At 29.3% G+C, this 20,102-nt stretch overlaps 1 protein-coding gene across 1 annotated transcript in view; it reads right to left on the reverse strand.

The window, feature by feature from the left end:
- Positions 1 to 20,102, reverse strand: part of LOC145186235 (uncharacterized) — a 101,861-nt gene that overhangs the window by 47,534 nt on the left and 34,225 nt on the right. Inside the window, exons 17-31 of the mRNA XM_090094652.1 lie at positions 19,366 to 19,494; positions 19,114 to 19,195; positions 16,952 to 17,148; positions 16,711 to 16,830; positions 15,014 to 15,139; positions 14,658 to 14,789; positions 14,313 to 14,573; positions 14,071 to 14,193; positions 13,773 to 13,898; positions 13,542 to 13,673; positions 12,755 to 12,886; positions 8,609 to 8,746; positions 8,241 to 8,414; positions 7,869 to 7,997; positions 7,511 to 7,780 (exon numbers count right to left, since the gene is read on the reverse strand). Of these exons, the coding sequence (XP_089950778.1) occupies positions 7,511 to 7,780; positions 7,869 to 7,997; positions 8,241 to 8,414; positions 8,609 to 8,746; positions 12,755 to 12,886; positions 13,542 to 13,673; positions 13,773 to 13,898; positions 14,071 to 14,193; positions 14,313 to 14,573; positions 14,658 to 14,789; positions 15,014 to 15,139; positions 16,711 to 16,830; positions 16,952 to 17,148; positions 19,114 to 19,195; positions 19,366 to 19,494 (2,271 nt within the window). The remainder of the gene's footprint in view (positions 1 to 7,510; positions 7,781 to 7,868; positions 7,998 to 8,240; positions 8,415 to 8,608; positions 8,747 to 12,754; positions 12,887 to 13,541; positions 13,674 to 13,772; positions 13,899 to 14,070; positions 14,194 to 14,312; positions 14,574 to 14,657; positions 14,790 to 15,013; positions 15,140 to 16,710; positions 16,831 to 16,951; positions 17,149 to 19,113; positions 19,196 to 19,365; positions 19,495 to 20,102) is intronic.

The following is a 20,102-nucleotide window of genomic DNA, read 5'->3' on the forward strand; positions in this document are numbered from 1 at the left end:
TAAAAGTCGTGGTGATCCGATGATTTGTCTAATAGAAAGACTGAAAGATAAACAACGCATCAACTTCAAAACTCGTAGAAAAATTGAATTTATACTTTGAGACTTTACCACTTTAGGAAAGTAAAATCATGTCGCGTTCTTTAGGAGTTTTAGAGCTTTACAAGCTTATTTGAAGTTATAAAGATCCCCTTTGATAGAATCTGCAAATAAATTTACATTTAATCTATATTTGGCCATTTCATTTGGTTATCCGCTAGAATGAAATTAAGATATTCGCAAGAATTAACATACGTCTATTAAACGTCATTGTTGGACTTGAATTTAGCATATTCAATTTCATCTTCATTTCAAATAAACAAATCAAATGTATTAAATAGAATTTAAAAAGCAAATGAAAATACAATTTAAAACAACATAAAAACATAAGTACTGTTCCAACTCGTATTTGTTCAAACAACTATAGACCAAGCTAAATCGAAATAGTCCAAAATGATAGATACCTTCGATGGGTTAGATCTATATAATTTACTTTGCAGATGGATATTGGTTTGATAACGTATATGTTGATAAATCTATTATATTTGTCATATAATACGGTTACACGACAAACCACCCAAAAGTGTACTCAGAAACATAATTTAGTTCAATTACCCAGTTTTACGGACGATAATGTTTAAGGCAAGTTTCCATGAAAAACTTGTTCTTATTACTTTTTTTTTTTAAGAGATAAAAATGTATTTGAAATTTAGAATTATCTAAAATAAAAACTTACATTTTGCTTTAATTTTTCCTTCTTCTTTACGGAACAAAACATAAGTTAAAAGTGAAAAAAATTTCTCGAACTATATTTCTAAAGCACTGCGTAACAATTAAAACTCTTTCTGCGCAATAGATGTCACAGACTTTATCAAACGCGGGATTGTTATTAAGAATCAACAGAACAAGAAAATAGATTCTTAAAAAGATTAAATTAGTTTTCTATTGCTTGGATTTAATGTAAAGAAACTACTTTCCTGTTACCTGCTATTGATGAAAATAAAAAGAAAAACTTGAACAAGATAAATTTGTATTCTGGTTTTTTTAGTTTATGTGAATGAAAGCCAATTTGTTGGTAAACAAAGATACTGTTCGTTATCTATGTCGTTTGTTATGAACAGTGGAAGTAACTTAAATTTATGAAACCAATAATTTATGAAACCAATAATTTTCTAACTTCTCTTTTATTCCCAATAGTCCTTTTGCAAATTTTTAACAAATTTTAACTTCGAACAAAAGAGGTTAATAGCTATTACTTTTCACAAAATGATCTCCAACTGTTTTATCATTAAATTTATCTTTTAAACAAATGTTTTTACCTGTTGTTGACCGATTCCGTCAAATTTTTACTAAAGATTTTTAAATGACTAATAGCTAAATGAGTCATCGCTTCAAAACATATATTCTAATGAACTGAATTGGCTGAGATAAAATAATAAGACTTTATAAAAGTCTTTAGATTTGATAAGCAGTTTTATAAATTTGGTAATGGATCGTCCAAAAGGTTTGGAATACCGTTATTTTTTGTATTTGAAATGTTTAACTCAATATGTTCAGAGATGAAACCAACATCGTATTTATAGTAAGTTACGTAATGTTCACTCAATCGAATAATGGATACGACTTTTTTATTTATTGAAGTTTCATTCAAAATAATAAAAGCAAAGGAAACTTATGTAATTTTAGGAACTTTATCCATTTTTTAGGAATATAGTTAATGGCAAAAAATAAAACTTTTTGCAGCTCTCTGTTTTTCTGAAAGGTTGAACCATCTTTTTTTTTCTATTTTTTTTTTTTTCTTCCAGATTTTGATTAGTTTAGATCTCTATTTTTTTTTAATGGCAGTCTTTTTACATTCCAAGACTCTCCATATTGAACAATCAAGTGGCTTTGATTTTAGGCTTAAAGAAGACAAAAAACCTTAGGGTCAAAAATTGGCCATATTGTCGTTTAAGAACTGTTGAGTCTTTTTTGCCTCATTTTTTGCTTGGTGCTCCGATCTGTTAGAGCACAAAATTCCCATTTGGAAAGGTCATTTTGAGCCATGGTACTACATGCTACTTCAAAAGGTAAATAGCTTCTCATCTGAGAATATTTTGACCATTGATGGGTCGAGGCTCTTTTAATAACTTAAAAGTTCTTTTGAATGCTCAAAGAGATTGTTCTAAGAGATTTCTCTTAGATCTGGAAGATCGCTAAGAGCTTCAAGTCTTTCTATCAAAAGTTGAACAATATGTCTGACAACTCCAACCTTCCCAATTTTAAAGTCCTTTGCATGGTCTTTTCGTCAACAACACTTTCGCAGTTTTTCTGATGAACTTGGTAGGATTCTTTTCAACATTCTTCTTTTTGTAACATTTCATCTTTTCTCTTCTTTCATTCTTCTTAAGTCGTTCTGTCAATTTCTTGTCTAATTATTTTTATGGTTTTCTCCAAAAAATATCATCTTTATAAATATCAGTTTATTTTACTTAAAAGTCAATCAAATTCAAGGAAATAAAACTCATAACGTAGCCGAAAAGTTAGGAATCACTTAATTGTCAAGCTTTCTTTGGCGGAAGCTACAAGCAGCTGTCGCCTAAAAAAGTTTTTGAGACAGGAAGATTTGGTGACATCATCAAGAGGAAAAAAAGCAAGTCGCTCGTTCGTGATGCAAAAAGTTGAGTTTTTCGACCGCAACATTCAGTTCTTAATTTTAAACATCAGATATTGTTAAAATTTTCAGTTCTTAATTTTAAACATCAGATATTGTTAAAATTTTCAGTTCTTAATTTTAAACATCAGATATTGCTAAAAGTTCCTTTAATGTCCATTAAAAGTTTAAAAAAATTTAATTTGATGTCGACATGGATTAATTTTTTTGTTCTAAGTAGAAAATATATTTTGTAAGAAATATATTGATGAAAATTGCACTTTAGTCGAACCAAATTTTTTGCTAAAGAGTTATTTTTACTTGCTTCAATATCCGGAATGATAAATATTTGCTGGTATTAAAACTTTAAAAAAAGTCATTTTTTTCAAAAGCATTTCTAAAGGATGGAATTTTCGCAGTTCGACTCATTAAGACGATCAATATTAATGAGTACAAACGGTCATACAAATATCAAGCGCGAGAACTGTTAAACTATATGGATCTTTTTATTCAGTATTTATTGGAATTTTATCATGAATGTGCTCGTGGAAAATCGAGGATGAAAAATGAAAGCAATGAGTTGTTCTATCCAATCCTAATGAAGCTTGCTCATTTGATTTGAATTTTCATTGTTTGTTTTTTTTTATTGTTAAAAAAAATTCGAAAAAATTCAAATATAGAAATGTCACTGGGGAAGGTCCACTGGATATAAATATTGCAGGAGTTAAATTTTACATCTCTTAAAACCAAAAATCCTTGTGCAAATATTCAATTTTTTTCCATACGATCAACAAAGTTGATAGGAACCGTGCCGAACTAAAAAACTCTCGATTGATAACCCTTTATATCTATGAATTTCACATAAACCATGTTTTTGTTTTCTTTTTTTTTTATTCTATGTCGCAGCGCATGAACTTTATCCATGAACTTTGAGTAATAAGTAGTTTTAAAAAAACTTTCTAAAATAATTTGGCAGTTTTTGAGCTGTATGTTCATCATAACAGCATATTCTTTCTTAAAAAATATAAAAGGAATAGTCATCCCAAAAAAACCTTTGGGTGCTAACTCTTCACACAGTTCCATTTTTTTAAAAATCAGTTCTTTTTTTAGAAATTCTTTTTTTATTTTGCATCATTACAATTGAAGAGTCTGCTGGAGAAAACGTCAGGGTGAAAAGCTCTCATTTTTTTCAAACCTTGATATTGTTCGGAAAAGAATAGAAATGGCAGACAGAGGTCATGTACCTGTAGATGAAGTTTTAAAAGAAAAACCAAAGAGTGCAACAGCAAGCGAATTTAGCAGATATATATATATGTTATCAATCCAAAATAAACTGGTTTTTACAGCAAAAGAAGAAGAAATTTTTTTGAACTTATACAGTCAACTTAATTAACACGTTCATTTGCGTTTGAATGGTGTGAAAAGTAATAGGATATGCTCCTCATCATTGAATAAAAATATTGTTCCAGGTATTAATTATTAATTAGCGATTAATTGGTAAAAATTACAGCAGGTATTATTAGTAAGAGGAAAGTTGGTAACTGCATGTTGCCCTTCAAATGCAATAGGAAATCCTATTCCTCCGCTTTTTAGTTTTCTTAGGGTAAAATTTCGAAATTGCATGCTAAAGGAGGGTCCTCCTGAATCCGCAGGTTTTGCATATCTTTCTAGTTGGATGGTAACAAGCATTTTTACAGAATGGATCAAGCATTTTATGAAATATTCGAACTGTTCTCATAATTTTCTAGTTTTATTACTTCTCGACGTCCATGAAAGTCATAGTTCTCTATTTAACTTAAAAAACTAAATTCGTCTTTTTAAATTTTTACTCGTGGCTTGGGTTTTACTATTAAATTTTTTGATCAATTTAAATGTATAAGTATTTATCATATAATATATGCCATTACACTAAAAGTTATTTATTGCATTTAGGTATAGCAGTATAAAACATACAATTAATGCATTGACTTTGGATGACTCAGTTACTTTACATTTCCGTTCACATTTCATAATAAAGGTTTTTTAGAAAATATTTATTTGATTAATCAAATCTTTCAAATAAACAAAAAGAAAACATAATTTTTATGTAAACCATTTATTTTTGTTGATATAAGAAATTCAGATTCAAACTTTTCTGATGCCATTTTTTATTTTTCTACTTTATTGAGAAAAAAAAACGATGAACTCATCTTGGATGACTTCAATAGCATCGACATCAGATATAAAACCTCGAAATCTTAACTTCAAAAACTTGTTTCGAAAAATGTTTAGAATATGAAGTTTGTCATCGAAAGAATGTTTTAATTGAACTGCAAAAATTAATCCATATATATTTTATTTCCAGGGACCTGTGTTATAAAGTAATTTTTAGTTCCTTAGTGACGAAGAATTAGTCGTATTTACGGTTAGAGAGATAAGTATCCGAACACTAATTTTATTGTGAAAAATAAACTTTATTATTTCAGAGAAAAAAAGAGTAAGTTTTTTGAAGAAAACTTTCATGATTATCGTTAAGATATCGTTATAATATCGTTAGACAATATCGTTATAATATCGTTAGATAATATCGTTATAATATCGTTAGGTATTTGGAAAGTAAATTAAACCAAGATTTTAGATGACAAAAACAAAAATTTGCGTTAAGTTTTTTTTGCCCAAAAAACTTAACAATTCCTAAAGGCGCGTAAAGAATCTTGAGGAGATTTAATTACATAATTGTTTTAGATAATTTGCGATTAAAATTCATTAAGTAAAACAAAGGAGATATGTTCCTGAAAGAATCGGTTTAGCAGTTAGCAACAATCAATGGATATTATCTGATAATAGAAATTGGCGCTGTGTTTTCAAAATTAAAAGAAATGGCAAAACAGTTCTGTTTGCGCACATAGATAAAAATGAAACAGGTTTTAGCATTTCAACAAGCAAAATAAACCGTAAATGATTTAACAGCTGTCTTCCAGATTGACTGCTAAAAACTACAGTTTTGTTGAAGATTCAAAGTGCTCATTAGATACATCAATAATCTACAGTTTTCACTTCATACACATGGTATTCAGGTGATGAAAAAAGTATATTTAACCATGCTCCACATCCCTTAGAACTGTAAGAGTCCACTCGTATGCAAGAATGCTTTCCCAGATCAAAGAAGATTTTCTTGCAAAGGTGTTCCCTTTTTAACAAGAGCAAAATTTGTTTCACTGCGCGTTTAAAAGTCAAAAAAATCTTTTTCAATTTCTCTAAGAGTCGTTTAAAGCAGCAGAGATTTTCTCTTCAAGGATTAACAAAAATTAGTATTTGACAACAGCTCTTGTGAAATTTAAAACCAAAAGTTTAATTTTTTGGCTGAATATTTGTAGTGCAGGCTCAGGTCAGAATGAGTAGAACTCTTAATGTCGCAAAATGTCAGAATGAAAAAGTTAGAGAATGGAAAAGTACACACACCTTCATAAATCAAAAAAAAAAAATTCCAAACAGGATGAATGAGAAATGGAGTTATTTACCATTACTGTACCATCACAAAGATTACAAAGGTCAGCTACACATGCTGGAGACTTGAAATTTAGGACTCATTTTAGTTTAGGTGTTTACTATTGATAAAAAAAAATTGTAAAAAAAGGTTTCGCAAAAGTCGGTTTTTCGCTTTTCCTCCTCCTGATCGAGTGGAGTTCGTTTCAGAGAACGTTTTAATCCCTAACCAGAAATTATTTCATGATTTTTTCTTAACTTTTCAAACTGTAAAAAACGCAGTTCAACGCTTTATGTTACGACATTTTTCAATGATGTAGAAGAATTTTCTATTTCAAACACGAAATTGGAGGCAACTTTTTAAATTCATTACTTTTAAAGAATTTCATTACTTTTTAAATTTAAATTAATTACTCTCAAATAAATAAAGTACAAGACAACAATTCCCTAACAATATTTAAATTTTGACAACCCTCAAATATTGGGATTGGGGTTTGGGGATTGGGGTTACGGCAACGCACTCTGAAAAGGCCCTCAAATGATGGACTAAATTATTTTTACAGCGAACACGAAAAAACTCCCTAGACCATTTCAAGTATTAAATTCGTCTCCAAACAGTCCTTTAGTAAATGTCTGATAGTAACTATGTAATATAGAAAGTCATTCTTGACGATTTTTACAGTTTTCTTTGGCGATAGAAACGTGATTAGCGGTGACGAAGTTGCAATTTTAAAAACTTGATATCAACAAGAACAACTATTTGATTACAGAAGTTTTCTTCATTATAAGTTCACAAAAGTTAATTATTTCTAAAAATACAAACATCACAGTCAACTTTGTTTCAGTATAAACTGTAAAAAAATGTAAAACGAGTGCATAAAAGAGACACAAAAAGGGTAACTTTTAATAAAGATAGGAAAGTTTTGTGTCAAATTGAACTTTAGAAATCTAAGTTTAATCTATTTCGCATCACAAAAAAGTCTGATTATGAGATCAGTTTGTCAAATTGAAATGCTTCATTAAAAAAATAAATACGTCCTAAAAAAAACCATCATTTAAAAAAACACGTCGTTTAAAAAAATATTCGATCATTCGGAGAAACGTGTTGCTCACTTTGAGACAATCAAATTCCTCGGAACGTAGTTTGGATATATGTCAGCAAATTCTATAGAAATCATATGACGCATAAAATTTAATCCGAAGAAATCAACAAATAACTGCAGTATATAACCATCAAATGAAAAACAACTCAGTTTTCATATAAATAAGTTCATGTAAGGTATTTACTTTTTGGAAAGAAGAAAAAAAAGTAGATGGATTAAAAAAGATATAACAATATAAATAAAAAGTAAGAGCAGAATTATTTTTAAAACTTACCAATATCAAGTGCGCACTCATGTCGTTTAAGAGACAACCGTGCTTGCAACTTCATAAAAGCTGTCTTTATGCTCGTGTACATGACGAGCCTGGATTGAACGGCATAATACTTTTGGAGTAAGACTGCTTTCTTCTTAACGTAAGCGTTGCAATCAATGATTTTTTTGAGAGAAAACTTCACGTCTATCGACTTTGTAATGATGCTTTGCAATTTCTGAAGATTTTCGTTCATCATTAGCGTAGTATCAATACTTCCGTCACAAGTAGAAGCTGTAACAGTTCAAAAAATCATTAAATTAGTTTTTAAAAGCCAATAGGTAAACAGAGCACGTCATAGTTTTAATGAGCAGTGAAATACCTTTTGAATACCAACCAACCCAGATTCGCAGATTGTGAAACCATTCATCAATGCTATCTTCAAAAGTGATAGATGCATCATCCATATTTTCCCACTTTTCACACTCAGTTGACTTTAAAACTTTTATTTCTAAAGAAAACAACAGCGTAAGAATATCTTTTATTTAAAAACAAATGGCCGAACTATCTTTTCTGAATCATAAATTATAAAAAAAAAAATTAAAAAAAATTACTCGACTTTGAAATTTTTCAATTAAAAGAAAAAACTGTGTAACAAAGTTACTTAATGTAATTTACTTAAAATTCTTTACTTAATGTTGGTAAAATATACTTTCTGATTTGTAAATTATCAGTTAAAGAATAGATGAATTACTGTTATCGCAATATTCAGAGTTGCAAAGTTCTTCTTTTTCATGTTCTCCGACACAGATTTCAGGTCCAAATCTCTCACACCTTCTCGTAAACGAAATCTTTCCCTGCTTCTGATCACTCTTACACAACTGAGTACATGAACCCACCTGTTCCCATGAAGTCCAAAAGCTATTTTCTAAATTATCATCACATATATAACATTTCAAAAACACCAAAAATTACAGAAAACTAAACTCTTTCTAAATGCCACTTTTAATGAAAAAAGTCAGTACGAAATATAAATTGGTAGAAAGACTGTTAGATGAACTTTTCGCAAATATTTTCAAGAACGCACAATATGATAAAAACTGAAAAACTTCATCAACTTACGATAACAACGCTGTAAAGTAGAACTAGTCATATTATCTCCGTAATAGCCATCATTGCAAGCGCACGCGTAGCTGCCATCTTGGTTAAGACATTTGGAATTTTGAGGACAAATATTTTCAACTTTGCACTCATCCACATCTGAAAACAAAGACATGCATGATTTACATGTATCATTTATAAATAAACGGGTTTAAACAACAGTAGCGAAAAAAATGAGATGAGACCACTTCTACACGATAGGTAGTTTGTCTGCTTGTTATTTGTCGTTGCTTTCTTTTATGTGTCATTTTTCGCAACTTTAAAAACACTACACGAAAATTGCAATTATTGTATTAAAAGAAATCCAAACCCCCCTTCACTTCATTGATCGATTATTTGATATAGGTTGTCTATATATTGAAAAAAAAGTTAAGGTGATATTCCATCTTCATCCAAAAAATAAAAAATAATCGAACTTTTTTTTGGTTTCATTTTCTGGTCGAACAAAAGGAAGCACTCTCTTAGTTTTTTCTTTAAAAAATGCATACAGTATATAATCTTTTTAGGAGTTTTTCTGTATTTACTGCTTCCTTAGTTACCATTATTTACTTTAGCGACTAAGGATTTTCTATTTTCGACATATTATCTTATATCTTTCTACCCTTGAAAGTTTTTCAATATGCAAAATCATGTTCATGACAAATTGGCTTTTTGTTACATTTTGAAAAGCGTAGGTTTTTTTACAGTAAGGATATGTTGTTTTTATTAGAAAACTAACAAGAAAAAAAGATCTAACCAACTTTGGTATCAAAAATTAAAGAAAAACTGCATTAAAAACTTTTTACGCAATTCTTCAAATCTCTTTCTACTTTCTCAGTTTTACAGCCAGTTTCTACTCAATGTACAACTACCATAGTTTCGTATGATTCTACAAATGAAACAGTGTTTATAAAATCTTCTAACAACTGTTCTCAACAAACAAAATTAACAGTTGCTCTAATCAAGGTTTACAAAATAATAGAAATTCACTCTGCTATTCGTCTTGCTTTATCTCCTGTACTTCAAGTAGTGCATTTAACTGCAAGTGGCTTTAAATTAATCAATTGAAATCTGTTATATAAAATAACTTAAAAATGTTTCACTTAATCTTTGAAAAAAAATCTTAGAAAAAAAATCTTGAAGAAAAAACTTTGCAAAAAAAAAATCTTTTCTTAGACTTCTTGAAGACCCGTCACACACCCATCACCAAATTGCTGAAACACTCATTTTTAAATGATCAAACTCATTTTTTAAAAAAAAGTCTATTTCAAATTAGCTCACGTCTTAAAACTCACTCTTCAACATCTAAAAAACCATGCGATGTCAACTCTTGCTCTGTTTATGCCAGTTTAACTATTGGTCATGCTGATCTTAAAAAGTTTTTCCTCTGGTATGGATTTATCATCCCTGTAAAATGCTTCACCATACAACAAAATTTAAAAACATATCCACAGTAAATCAAAAGGTAAAGCAGAGGAAATAACAAAACAAGCACAACAGCGTTTGCTAAAATTTATGGATCTTGTTGATCCTAACAATACTGAGCTAATAAATAACACAACAGTTCAGCAGATACCATGAAAAGCTATGAGAGATTTTCATGTTTTAATTTTATGTTTTTTTATGTTTTAAATATTCAATCAGGAATTTAAATTGTGTTTTGGTTCTTCAATTGAAAATCCTACTTGTAACCAGTCCTTTTGTGAAGTCAACAAGTGTAGAAAGTGTGTTGAAGGTGTTTGCAAAGCTTGTGAGATTTTTTCGCACTCAGTAGTAGCACTTAAGTATGTTAGGTTTGTTGGAGATAAAAATACAGGCTGTTTTGAGAAAGTTAGATATTGATTTAATGACGTTTTCAGGAATGGATATGAAGTTGAAATCGAGGAATTTATTGGAGATGTTCAGATGAGAATGGGTACACTGGTCTTAAGGAATTTAAAAGGAAGAACAAAGGTCTAAAGTTTTCAGACAAAAAGACAGTTCAAGTTAGATGAACAGCATTCTCTTAGTCCTAAGCACTTGATGTATGTATTGGAGAAACTGATAGCAGTACAACTTCTAAATTCATTTTCTATCTTTTACAACCTTCACAAATCTTACAAACAGTGAGCTCCTTAATTGCTGTTTGCTGAGGTCTCACATGAAATCAGAATGAATCTGTAAATGGAGTTCTTTTCAAAATATTCTAAAACTAAACTTTGATATCAAGTTAAAGTTGAACTTTTGAAGTTGCAGAAACTGTGCAGCAGTTTGATGCTGTAGTCAAGTGTAGAACTTTTGAAACCTGTTAAATCACCAAATAAGGCTCTGCTGTCCAGAATTAGGTATTTGAATTAAGTTTGTGGCAGCTAAAATACTTGAGAAAACTAGAATTAGATGTTACCAGCTGCAAGTTCAAAAAAAATCTTAGATCAAGGAAACAGTTTATCTTGTTGGTAGTTTTGGATTAACTAAAAAACCAAAAAAATTATCAGCATAAATAAGAAAAAAGCATTCAAAAGACCAGCTAGTTCTATTTCAATTTCTCCTTCATTTGCATCAGATGTTCCTGTTTTTACAGATGGGCATGTTGACATTGTGTTTGTTGATGAAAAAGCCATTGAGTTTGTTTTTACAGACCACCATTTAACATATGGTTTTTATATGGTTTTAGTCAGATTAAAGTTAGTATATGGTGTTTATATAAAAAGTTTAAATTTCTTGATTATATTGATCTTTATAAGATTTTGGGCTAATTTATTTTAAGCCAGAAGACCTACGATAAGTCTACAAACTTTTTTTAGTTTGTGATTAGTTTATTCAAAGAGAAAAAATATAACAAACTCACTACTTTTTCTTATTTTTATGTAGAAAGTTTAAGTTTAGCTTTATTAAATATATTATAAGCCATTGCATGCAAAAGGCGAGGAATGTAACAAGGAGTGTTGTGTTAAAAATTTTCAATTTGAAGGATATTTTTGTAAGTTTTTAAAAACAAAACTTTCTCAGTTTAAACATTTTTGGGGTTTTTTGATTAAAATTTTGAACATTTAAATATTTTTATATCTACATTGATATTTTGTATTGGATGTAAGAAGGCATGTACCAAACTATACTTTTTAGAGCAGTTTGTATCATATATTTATCATATATTTACAATCATATATTTACATGTTCTTGATTGCTTTTTTAATGAGACATGTAACAAGGAGTGTTTTGTCAATTTTTTGAGAAATTCTTTAAAGAAAAAAATGTTTTTGCAAGCTTCTAAAAATAATATACTGTTTTTCTCAGTTAAAAAATTTTTACAAGTAGAAACACTTTACAGAATACCTAGACTAAAGTATTTGCTGTTTTTTATTAGAACTTTGAACAAACATCCACATTGATGTTTGGCATGTAGAAAGCAGATTTTTAAGTTTTTTTTTTTTTTTTTTTTTTAAGAAAAAATTATTTCTTGAAAAAACCTGTTTTTAGGGTTTTACTCCCTGGAATTTTTTTCTTTCACAATAAGATTCCTACTTTCCGTTAATAACAGCATTATTGATTGCATTATTGATTTTTGAAAATAATTTTAACCAATTTCAATTTCAATCAATATTCTGCACCATATTTTTAGGCTTTACTTTATTAAGCAACCCCCTAATTTAATTTAACAAATTTCTGAGTTTTTTAAAAATAAATTTACTTCAAATACTTTTCAACCACCACTAAAAACATCATTTTCTAAAACACATTGTAAAACATATGGTAGATAATAACAAACATATGGTAGATAATAGAGAAAAATGTTATTGATTTTAAATTGCTACCTAAACAATGATTAGGATGTCAATCAATGACTAAATGGTCACAGAAATTGCATCAAAACCTGGATATCTGTAAAGGGCAGTTCAAAAATGCCATTCCTCAGCTGTGAGAAACTAATGGAATATTTATGGTTGCACTAACACCTGACAGTAAAATTCAGTTACAAAAAGTGATAAAAAAAAAAAGATCTGGTCTCATCTTTTTTAGCCCCTAGTGCAAATATAGAGTAATATATACACTTCTATGCTTAAGTACAAATACATATATACATGAATGATAACAAAAATACACATATATACATAAAAAATCATACACATGTATGCATAAAAAACAAAGTACCTTCACATTGACCCATATCATTTTTAATGTAGCCAGCAGCACATAAACATTCAAAACCTGTTTCCTCATCAATACAACTTTCACCAGATGGACATGTTGATACATTCTTATATGCAGCACATTCATCCAATGCTAACATTAAAAAAAAACATTAAAAAAATATTTGCTTTATGTATTCTACCTAGAAATGTTTATACTTAAAATGTCTTTGCACACAAATAAATGTATTTAATGTGAGTGAACCCAATCTCTTTGCCTTTGCGGCTATTTGACATACAACATTCAAATGTTCTAACTTTACCAGTTTTGCATCTTTTCACATAAAAAGTTGTTTACAATCATGGAATGGGGCTTGCTCAAAAATCATACTATTGTAGTATGATTTTTCTTTTCTAAAGAAATGTGGCATGAAAGGAAGCACTTTCTTTCAGGGCCATGTGATTGCTCAGAGTTACTTGTTATTATGTGTAGAGTACTATGAAGTTGTATATGGAACTTTGGACAAGATTTTGCTCCAACACATAAAATAAAATCAGCTCAAGAGTGGCTCAAAACAAAATTTATTTCAATTGATTAGTGGCTATTAAATAGTCCAGGCCTAAATCTATTAGGCTGCAAATTGTGGTCTTTATTAGAAAAATGGTCTTGCTCTACTCCACACCCAAATATCAAGTCTAAAGTGCACTCTAGTCAGAGTAGTGCATAATATCCCCATGCACAAAGTGTCTACAAGGTTAAAATACTTCATAAAAACTCTATAACTATTTCAATTTAAACAATACCTTACCTTTGCAAACATTTCCTACTCTTAGGTACCCTGGTTGACATCCACACATAAATCCAGGGCCATCCTTGTTAATACACAATTCATGAGGTTTAGTGCAAGGGTATGGTAACAAACTTTTACATTCATCAATTTCTAAAATGAGGAAAATGTATATTATCAAAAGAAACTATATTATTAATAGCATATGGTTTTATCATTGAATGAATTTCAACGAGTTGAAAAAATAATTACCTTCACAAAGCAACAGATGATTCATGATGTAACCTTCTTTACACAAGCAATCAAATTGACCAGGGCTTACCATTGAACAGTTAGAATTCATTGGACAAACAGATTCCAAAGAACACAGGTTGATCTCTGTAAAGTGAAACTCAGTAACAACAACAATGTTAACAGTAGCGATACTATGTAATGTATATAGCAATTGAACTGTGAATTAAAAAAATGTTTGTAATTTGTCATGATATCCAAAATTTCACTCATTAACAGTGCATAGATTAAATTTGCAGATAGAAAATGAGCAACTCACCTTCACAACTATGTGAATTTGCATTGAATTCAAAGCCATTCATACAAATACATTCATACGAGCCTTCAGTGTTTTTGCAGTGCTCATTCTCTCCTTTGCACCACTTTGAGCATTCATTGATATCTAAATATAAAAAAATTTTTTTTTTTTTTAGAAAAGGTTTCAAAAAAGAAAATTGGAAAGAAACAATCTTTTTGCAATGAAGCAATCCCTTCGCTATGAAATAATCCACTTCCACTAACCTATGCAGATGTTATTTGCAGATAAGTCCCAGCCAGATGGACAAGAGCAATTGTATGTTCGATTACTTTGAAGGACATTCTCATTTTGACAAACTCCTCTCACAGGATCGCAGTTGTGCATATTGGTCTTACATTCATCATAATCTTGACATAAATCAGCAGCTGCATTATAAAAAGAACCTGTCGGGCACTGACACTCAAATGTTCCATTACTATTGATGCAGGTGGCATTTTTACAGTAGCTTTCACATTCATTTATATCTAAATTATTTCCAAAAAATAATATAAAAACAATCCTTTTTTAAATAATGAAAAAATGAATTACCAATAGAGATGACAACCTACCCACACAACTCTTCTGATCATCACCTAGTTTCCATCCATCATTGCAAGAGCATTGGAAACCACCTTCTGTATTTATGCATTTGCTATTCAACCAATTGCAGTTGTCAGTTCCTAATGTACAGTCATCAATATCTAAAGAAAAAAAAACTTTAAAATTACTACATCAATAAATAAAACTTTTTGTAAAAAAAGTTTTAGTGTGAATAAGTTTTCTAACCCCCTCAACCTCCTATTCTTCTACTTTTTCACACTAAAACTTTTTGTAAAAAAAAAAGTTTTAGTGTGAAAAAGTAGAAGAATAATAGGTTGAGGTTGATGATTGAAAGACTGATAAGAAACAAAAGTAAACTTCTTACCTCCACAAGTTAACAAGTTATCAAAAGAAATGTAACCATTTTTACAAAAGCATTTTGCATAAGTGGAGTTGACCACTTGACACTTTTGGTTTTTGTATGAAAAACATAAGAGAGCACCACATAGAGCTGATAAAATTAAAATCAATATAATTATAATTAATAATGCAAATGCAAAAATATAATAAAGACTCAGTTGATATACATAAAAAATCTTATGAAATATATTTATATTTTTAGTTTTATATTTTATAATTTATATTTTCATCTTTTAATAGACAATTAAGATAAAAAAATTTTCTCAAGTTGCAATTTTACAAATGATTTTCAAATCAATCTACATAAAGCTAAACTGTAGAACTTTGCTTTTAATTAACTTTGTAGACTTTTCTTTTCATTCACTAAACTTAAGACATTTTAAACAGTGTATGAACTCCATTTTGTTTTAAGTAATTAAAATGTAATAAAAACAATTTTTTATTTAAAAGTTTAACATTATATTGGAAAAGTTTTCAGCCAAATAACACAAATGAGAACACAGTAATCGTGTAAGGGATTCCTTTAAAGTATATAGACTAGTGAGATGGTTTTGGAGAAAGAATGCCAGAAATGGGGTAAAGTATCCCATTGAAGAATATAAACCAGTCAAACGATTTTGGGGAAAGTATGGCTTCAATTACAAAAATACAAAATATTTGTCTAACAGACAAATATTTTGTATTTTTGTACAAATAACAACTGCAGATTAAAAATCCCTATCTCCAACAAGAGATGATATTCTTCTTCATGTTATACCAACTGAGAATAGTATGGGATACAATATACCTGTAGCATACATGTACCATACTTGTATTATTATTCTCCTCCATAAAAATTGTGATAAAACCCAGATTGCAATATTATAAAATTGCGATCTGGGTTTTATCACAATTTTTATGACTTCTCATTCTGGGTGTTCATTAAATTAAGAATTTGTAAACATCCCCACAAGTATCAACTTCTTGATGCCTGTTATTAAAAAGAAGTGAAACAAGATACCTTTTTCTACATCCAGGTCACTTGCTCCGAGCTCAGGGTTTGACTTGATGGGGTCATTTCTTGAAAGAAGGTCATATTGATCAAAATTGTGGGTCTATGCTCTAGATTTGTATGGATGGAAGAGTCTGCTTATTGTTATAGATAAGGAATAATTCATAATGAATTATTAAACTGTAAATGGATTCTGTAAGATTCTGTAATGATACCGGAGTAAATTGTACTGGTTGGAAAACTTTTGAAGAAGTTTTCTGGAAAATGTCTTGAGGCTTTGATAAGAAGTTTATTTTCAGCAGAACTGAACTTTCTCAAAATCTTGTTTAGAATTTATATAGCTTAGGTACTCAGCTTAAGTATATAAGCTTATTAAGTATATAAGCTTAAGTATATAAGCAAAAAAATGTTTTGTTGACATAAATTTCAACTTTAAAATTTAAACAAAAAACCAGTGAATGTTAGAGCTTATTGAAGAGATTTTCAAACCTATCACTAGTCATAATGAAGCATCTTGAAAAAATACTATTTAAATTTTATCTTAATTGAGCGATGTAGTGAATACTTACTGTGAATACTTACGCATTGCTTAAGTAGATTTTTTATGTATCAAAATCTTAAAAATCAAAATTTAAACAAAATAGAACTTAAAAAAAAGCAAACAAACTTACAATCAGGATCAACTGCAACTATAGGTGGATAGTAAGGTGAGCTCAAGATGCTACCGTTAGTAGTTTCAGCTTGGAGAAATGTGGCATAAGGCTCTCCTTCAGCCAGAGCAAAATTATCGTCTTAAGATAATGAAAATAGTAAAAAAATAGAAAGTAAACAAATATCAAAGAGTAGCTTGTGAAACACTAAAATTAAATTTGGTGTTAAAAACAGAAAACCAATAATGTAAATTATAGTTACAGATTTCTGCATCCCTGCGTTTGCGATTTGATTTTGAACTTGATCCACCAATCTTGAATTTTTTCTCTTTTGGAGTAACTTTTCCAACTCGATAACAACCATCAACATGGTTATCTATATCTTCTTTAGTATATTCATTTGGTGCTTTTGTAGGGCGGATTAAGTTGGAAAGTTTTTGAAGAATAACATAAATAAGACTAAAAAAAAAAAATTTTAATCAATTTAGAAACTAATATTTTCTTTTAGCTTTTACATCTTTTTAATACTTTTTTCATTCATTCAACCAATATCCTCTAGCTGTCCTTTAGCTGACAAAGTAAAAGCTTAAGGCTGAAAAATGCACACCTTAAAGGAACAACTAGTTAATGCTGGATAAAGAAATGGATGTCAAAGAATGTAAAGAGAGAACAGATGTCACAAGCCAACTGTTTGTGTCATTCACAGCTATGATAAAAATATTATGTTTGTTTTTAGATAAAACTAAAAATCCTTAAATACAAAATACTTTGAGCAGATTATTTAACTCCACTTTTGACATTTTTTTTAATTTGATCATCAGGTTGAGATTTAAATGGGCTAACTTTACCAGTTGTTGTTCCAGAGGCAGTAAATAAGATTCCACATTTGCTGATTACAACAACAGATAAAGAGTGGCCAATTGTGGGCATTTTAGGCAACATTGAAAGAGTTTAATGACTAATCAGAAGAAAAATTATTTTAACGTTAGATAATCATAGCCCTAGATCAGACATTGTTTTCTCTTTTCTTCAGCTCAAAGAAATTTGACTCTTTCTTACTCCACAAGACAAGATGGGAATTACTCAATTTCTTGATCAAATAAATAAAAACTGCAAGTGTCATAAACAGAAAGATTCTATGGTTTCAGTTACTTGTATGTCAAACAAAAGTATATGATATGATGTAAATGGCAACTAAAAAAAAATTTATGTACCCAAAAATTCAATGAGGTTGAGTTCATTAATAAAGTAGTTATATCATTTGGTTTGAGAAAGTAATAAGAAGCACTTTATTTTAAAGCTTTCTGTGTCTTTTTGTTTTTCTTTTTCATGTTTTGCTTTTTTTCTTTTCATGTACTTGATAAAAGCTTTACAAAAAATTAATAAACTACTGAACTTAATGAACTACAGAAGTTCTTGGAACTTGTTCTTAATGTACAAAAAAAAGTATAATTGTCTATTTAAAAGTGTAGTGAATCAATAAAACAAAAATATTTTATTTCTTCTTCATCTATATCTTCAAATGACAATAAAGCAATTACAAAAGATGTATTAAGAAAGCCATATAAAGGAAATGATTTCAAACTTGGTGTCTTATTTTTACAATATTTCTCAGTGCATTTCTTACATGCACTTGATAAAAGTGAACTAATGAAAAACTAATAAGCTACTTGTTATTGAAATTAAATGTAGGGAGCGAAAACCCGACCCGAATACTCGCGGGTACCCGTAGACGAGTAATTTTAATAACTTTAGTTACTCGATATTCAAGCCTTCGGGTCGGGTATTACCCGATTTAAACTACCCAAATATTACCCGCAGAAGTACTCAAAAATCGGGTAAAAAAATTACCCAATTTCTTTACCCGAAAATTGGGTAATAAAATTACCCGATAATCGGGTATATTGGGTAAAAAAATTACCCGATCCTCGAACCGAAATTTTCGCACGATCTGGTATTTTCGATTTTTTTTTTTTTGTTATTTGTAATTCAATGTAATAAATGAATTGAGTTGAATTGTTTTGGCTATTTTTACTTCTTCGGGTATTTCTACGGGTATTTCTATGGGTATTCAACGGGCATTTTCTACGGGTATTCTACGGGTATCAGGAACCAGGATTCTACGGGTATTTTTTACGGATATTCTACGGGTATTAAGTATCGGGTATTAAAAACAATCGGTATTACTCGATTAAAAAAGAAACGGGTATTTTATAACTTTCGGGTAAGTACCCGAATATTTAAAATAGGGTAATACCTGAAACAACTACCCGGATCCGAGTTCGGGTCTCGGGTCTCTAATTAAATGTTAAGGAATATTTTTAATTAATTTATAGTTAATTAAAAATTTTTCTTATCATGCAAAAATAAAAGAATGTATAATTGACTTTTAAAAAGTGAAGTGAATCAATAAAACAAAATTACTTTATTTCTTCTTCATCTAGATCTTTAAATGGCAGTATAGCAATTACAAAAGATGTTGAAGTTATATCCAAAGGTGGAGGACCTAAAATACAAATTTAATTTTTTAAGTTGTTCTTCGAATTTAAAAAAAAAAATACATTTAAACACTTCACCCATATATATTCACAAATAGTAAAAAGTGAGAACCAAAACTCAGAAAAAAAAAAAAAAAAACTAAAATAAAAAAATAAAATAAAGAAAAAAAATATATACCAGAACAGCTGTTGTTAGTTTCACTCAAAATCCAATCTCCGCTGCAAGAGCAATCAAAACTGCGGAAGGTATTGTTGCAAACACCAAAAGTCCAATTGCAAGCATTATTAACAACACACTCATCAATATCTAAATGCAACAAGCTGATTTTTCAAATCAAAAGCTCATAAAAGAAAAATATCACTGAAGTTCTACATTTTTCTATTTATAAAACAAATTTTATTGGGGTAATGGGGTAGGAGAGAAGTTGGAAAAATTATATTACAAGTATTAAAGTATTATTGATCAATCTTATGCTCACAGTAGAGTTTAAAATTTTGGAGAAACTGCATATTCGTAATTAACTTTTCTTGAGGAGAATAGGCCTCAACAGGCTTTAACTTTTTAAGCATAATTATTTTATTTAGTTAAAAAAGAAAGTAGAGAAACATATTTTGGCATTTTTAAAGATATTTATTTTGGTTGGCTACAACTAAGCTTTTACCATTTGCTGTTGTGTGTGAATTTCAATCTTTGTTGAAAAACCAGATAGTATTTTTTAATCATTTGCCTGTGAAGTTTCACCCTTTATGTATTAGATGAGACAAAGCTAAATTGGTTGCCTTGAATACATTAAGTTTAATTACTTAAAATTTAAGAGGAACAACTAAGTATTTATGAGGAAGATTGCTTGAACAATCCATCTTAAAAATGGCTAAAACTTAACTATAAAGTTTAAAGTTATGAAAAAATTTTCT

This window comes from Hydra viridissima, unplaced genomic scaffold (assembly GCF_058129835.1).
Source record: "Hydra viridissima isolate aposymbiotic clone 2 unplaced genomic scaffold, HvirCarnegie_v1 scaffold_8, whole genome shotgun sequence".
Taxonomy (NCBI): domain Eukaryota; kingdom Metazoa; phylum Cnidaria; class Hydrozoa; order Anthoathecata; family Hydridae; genus Hydra; species Hydra viridissima.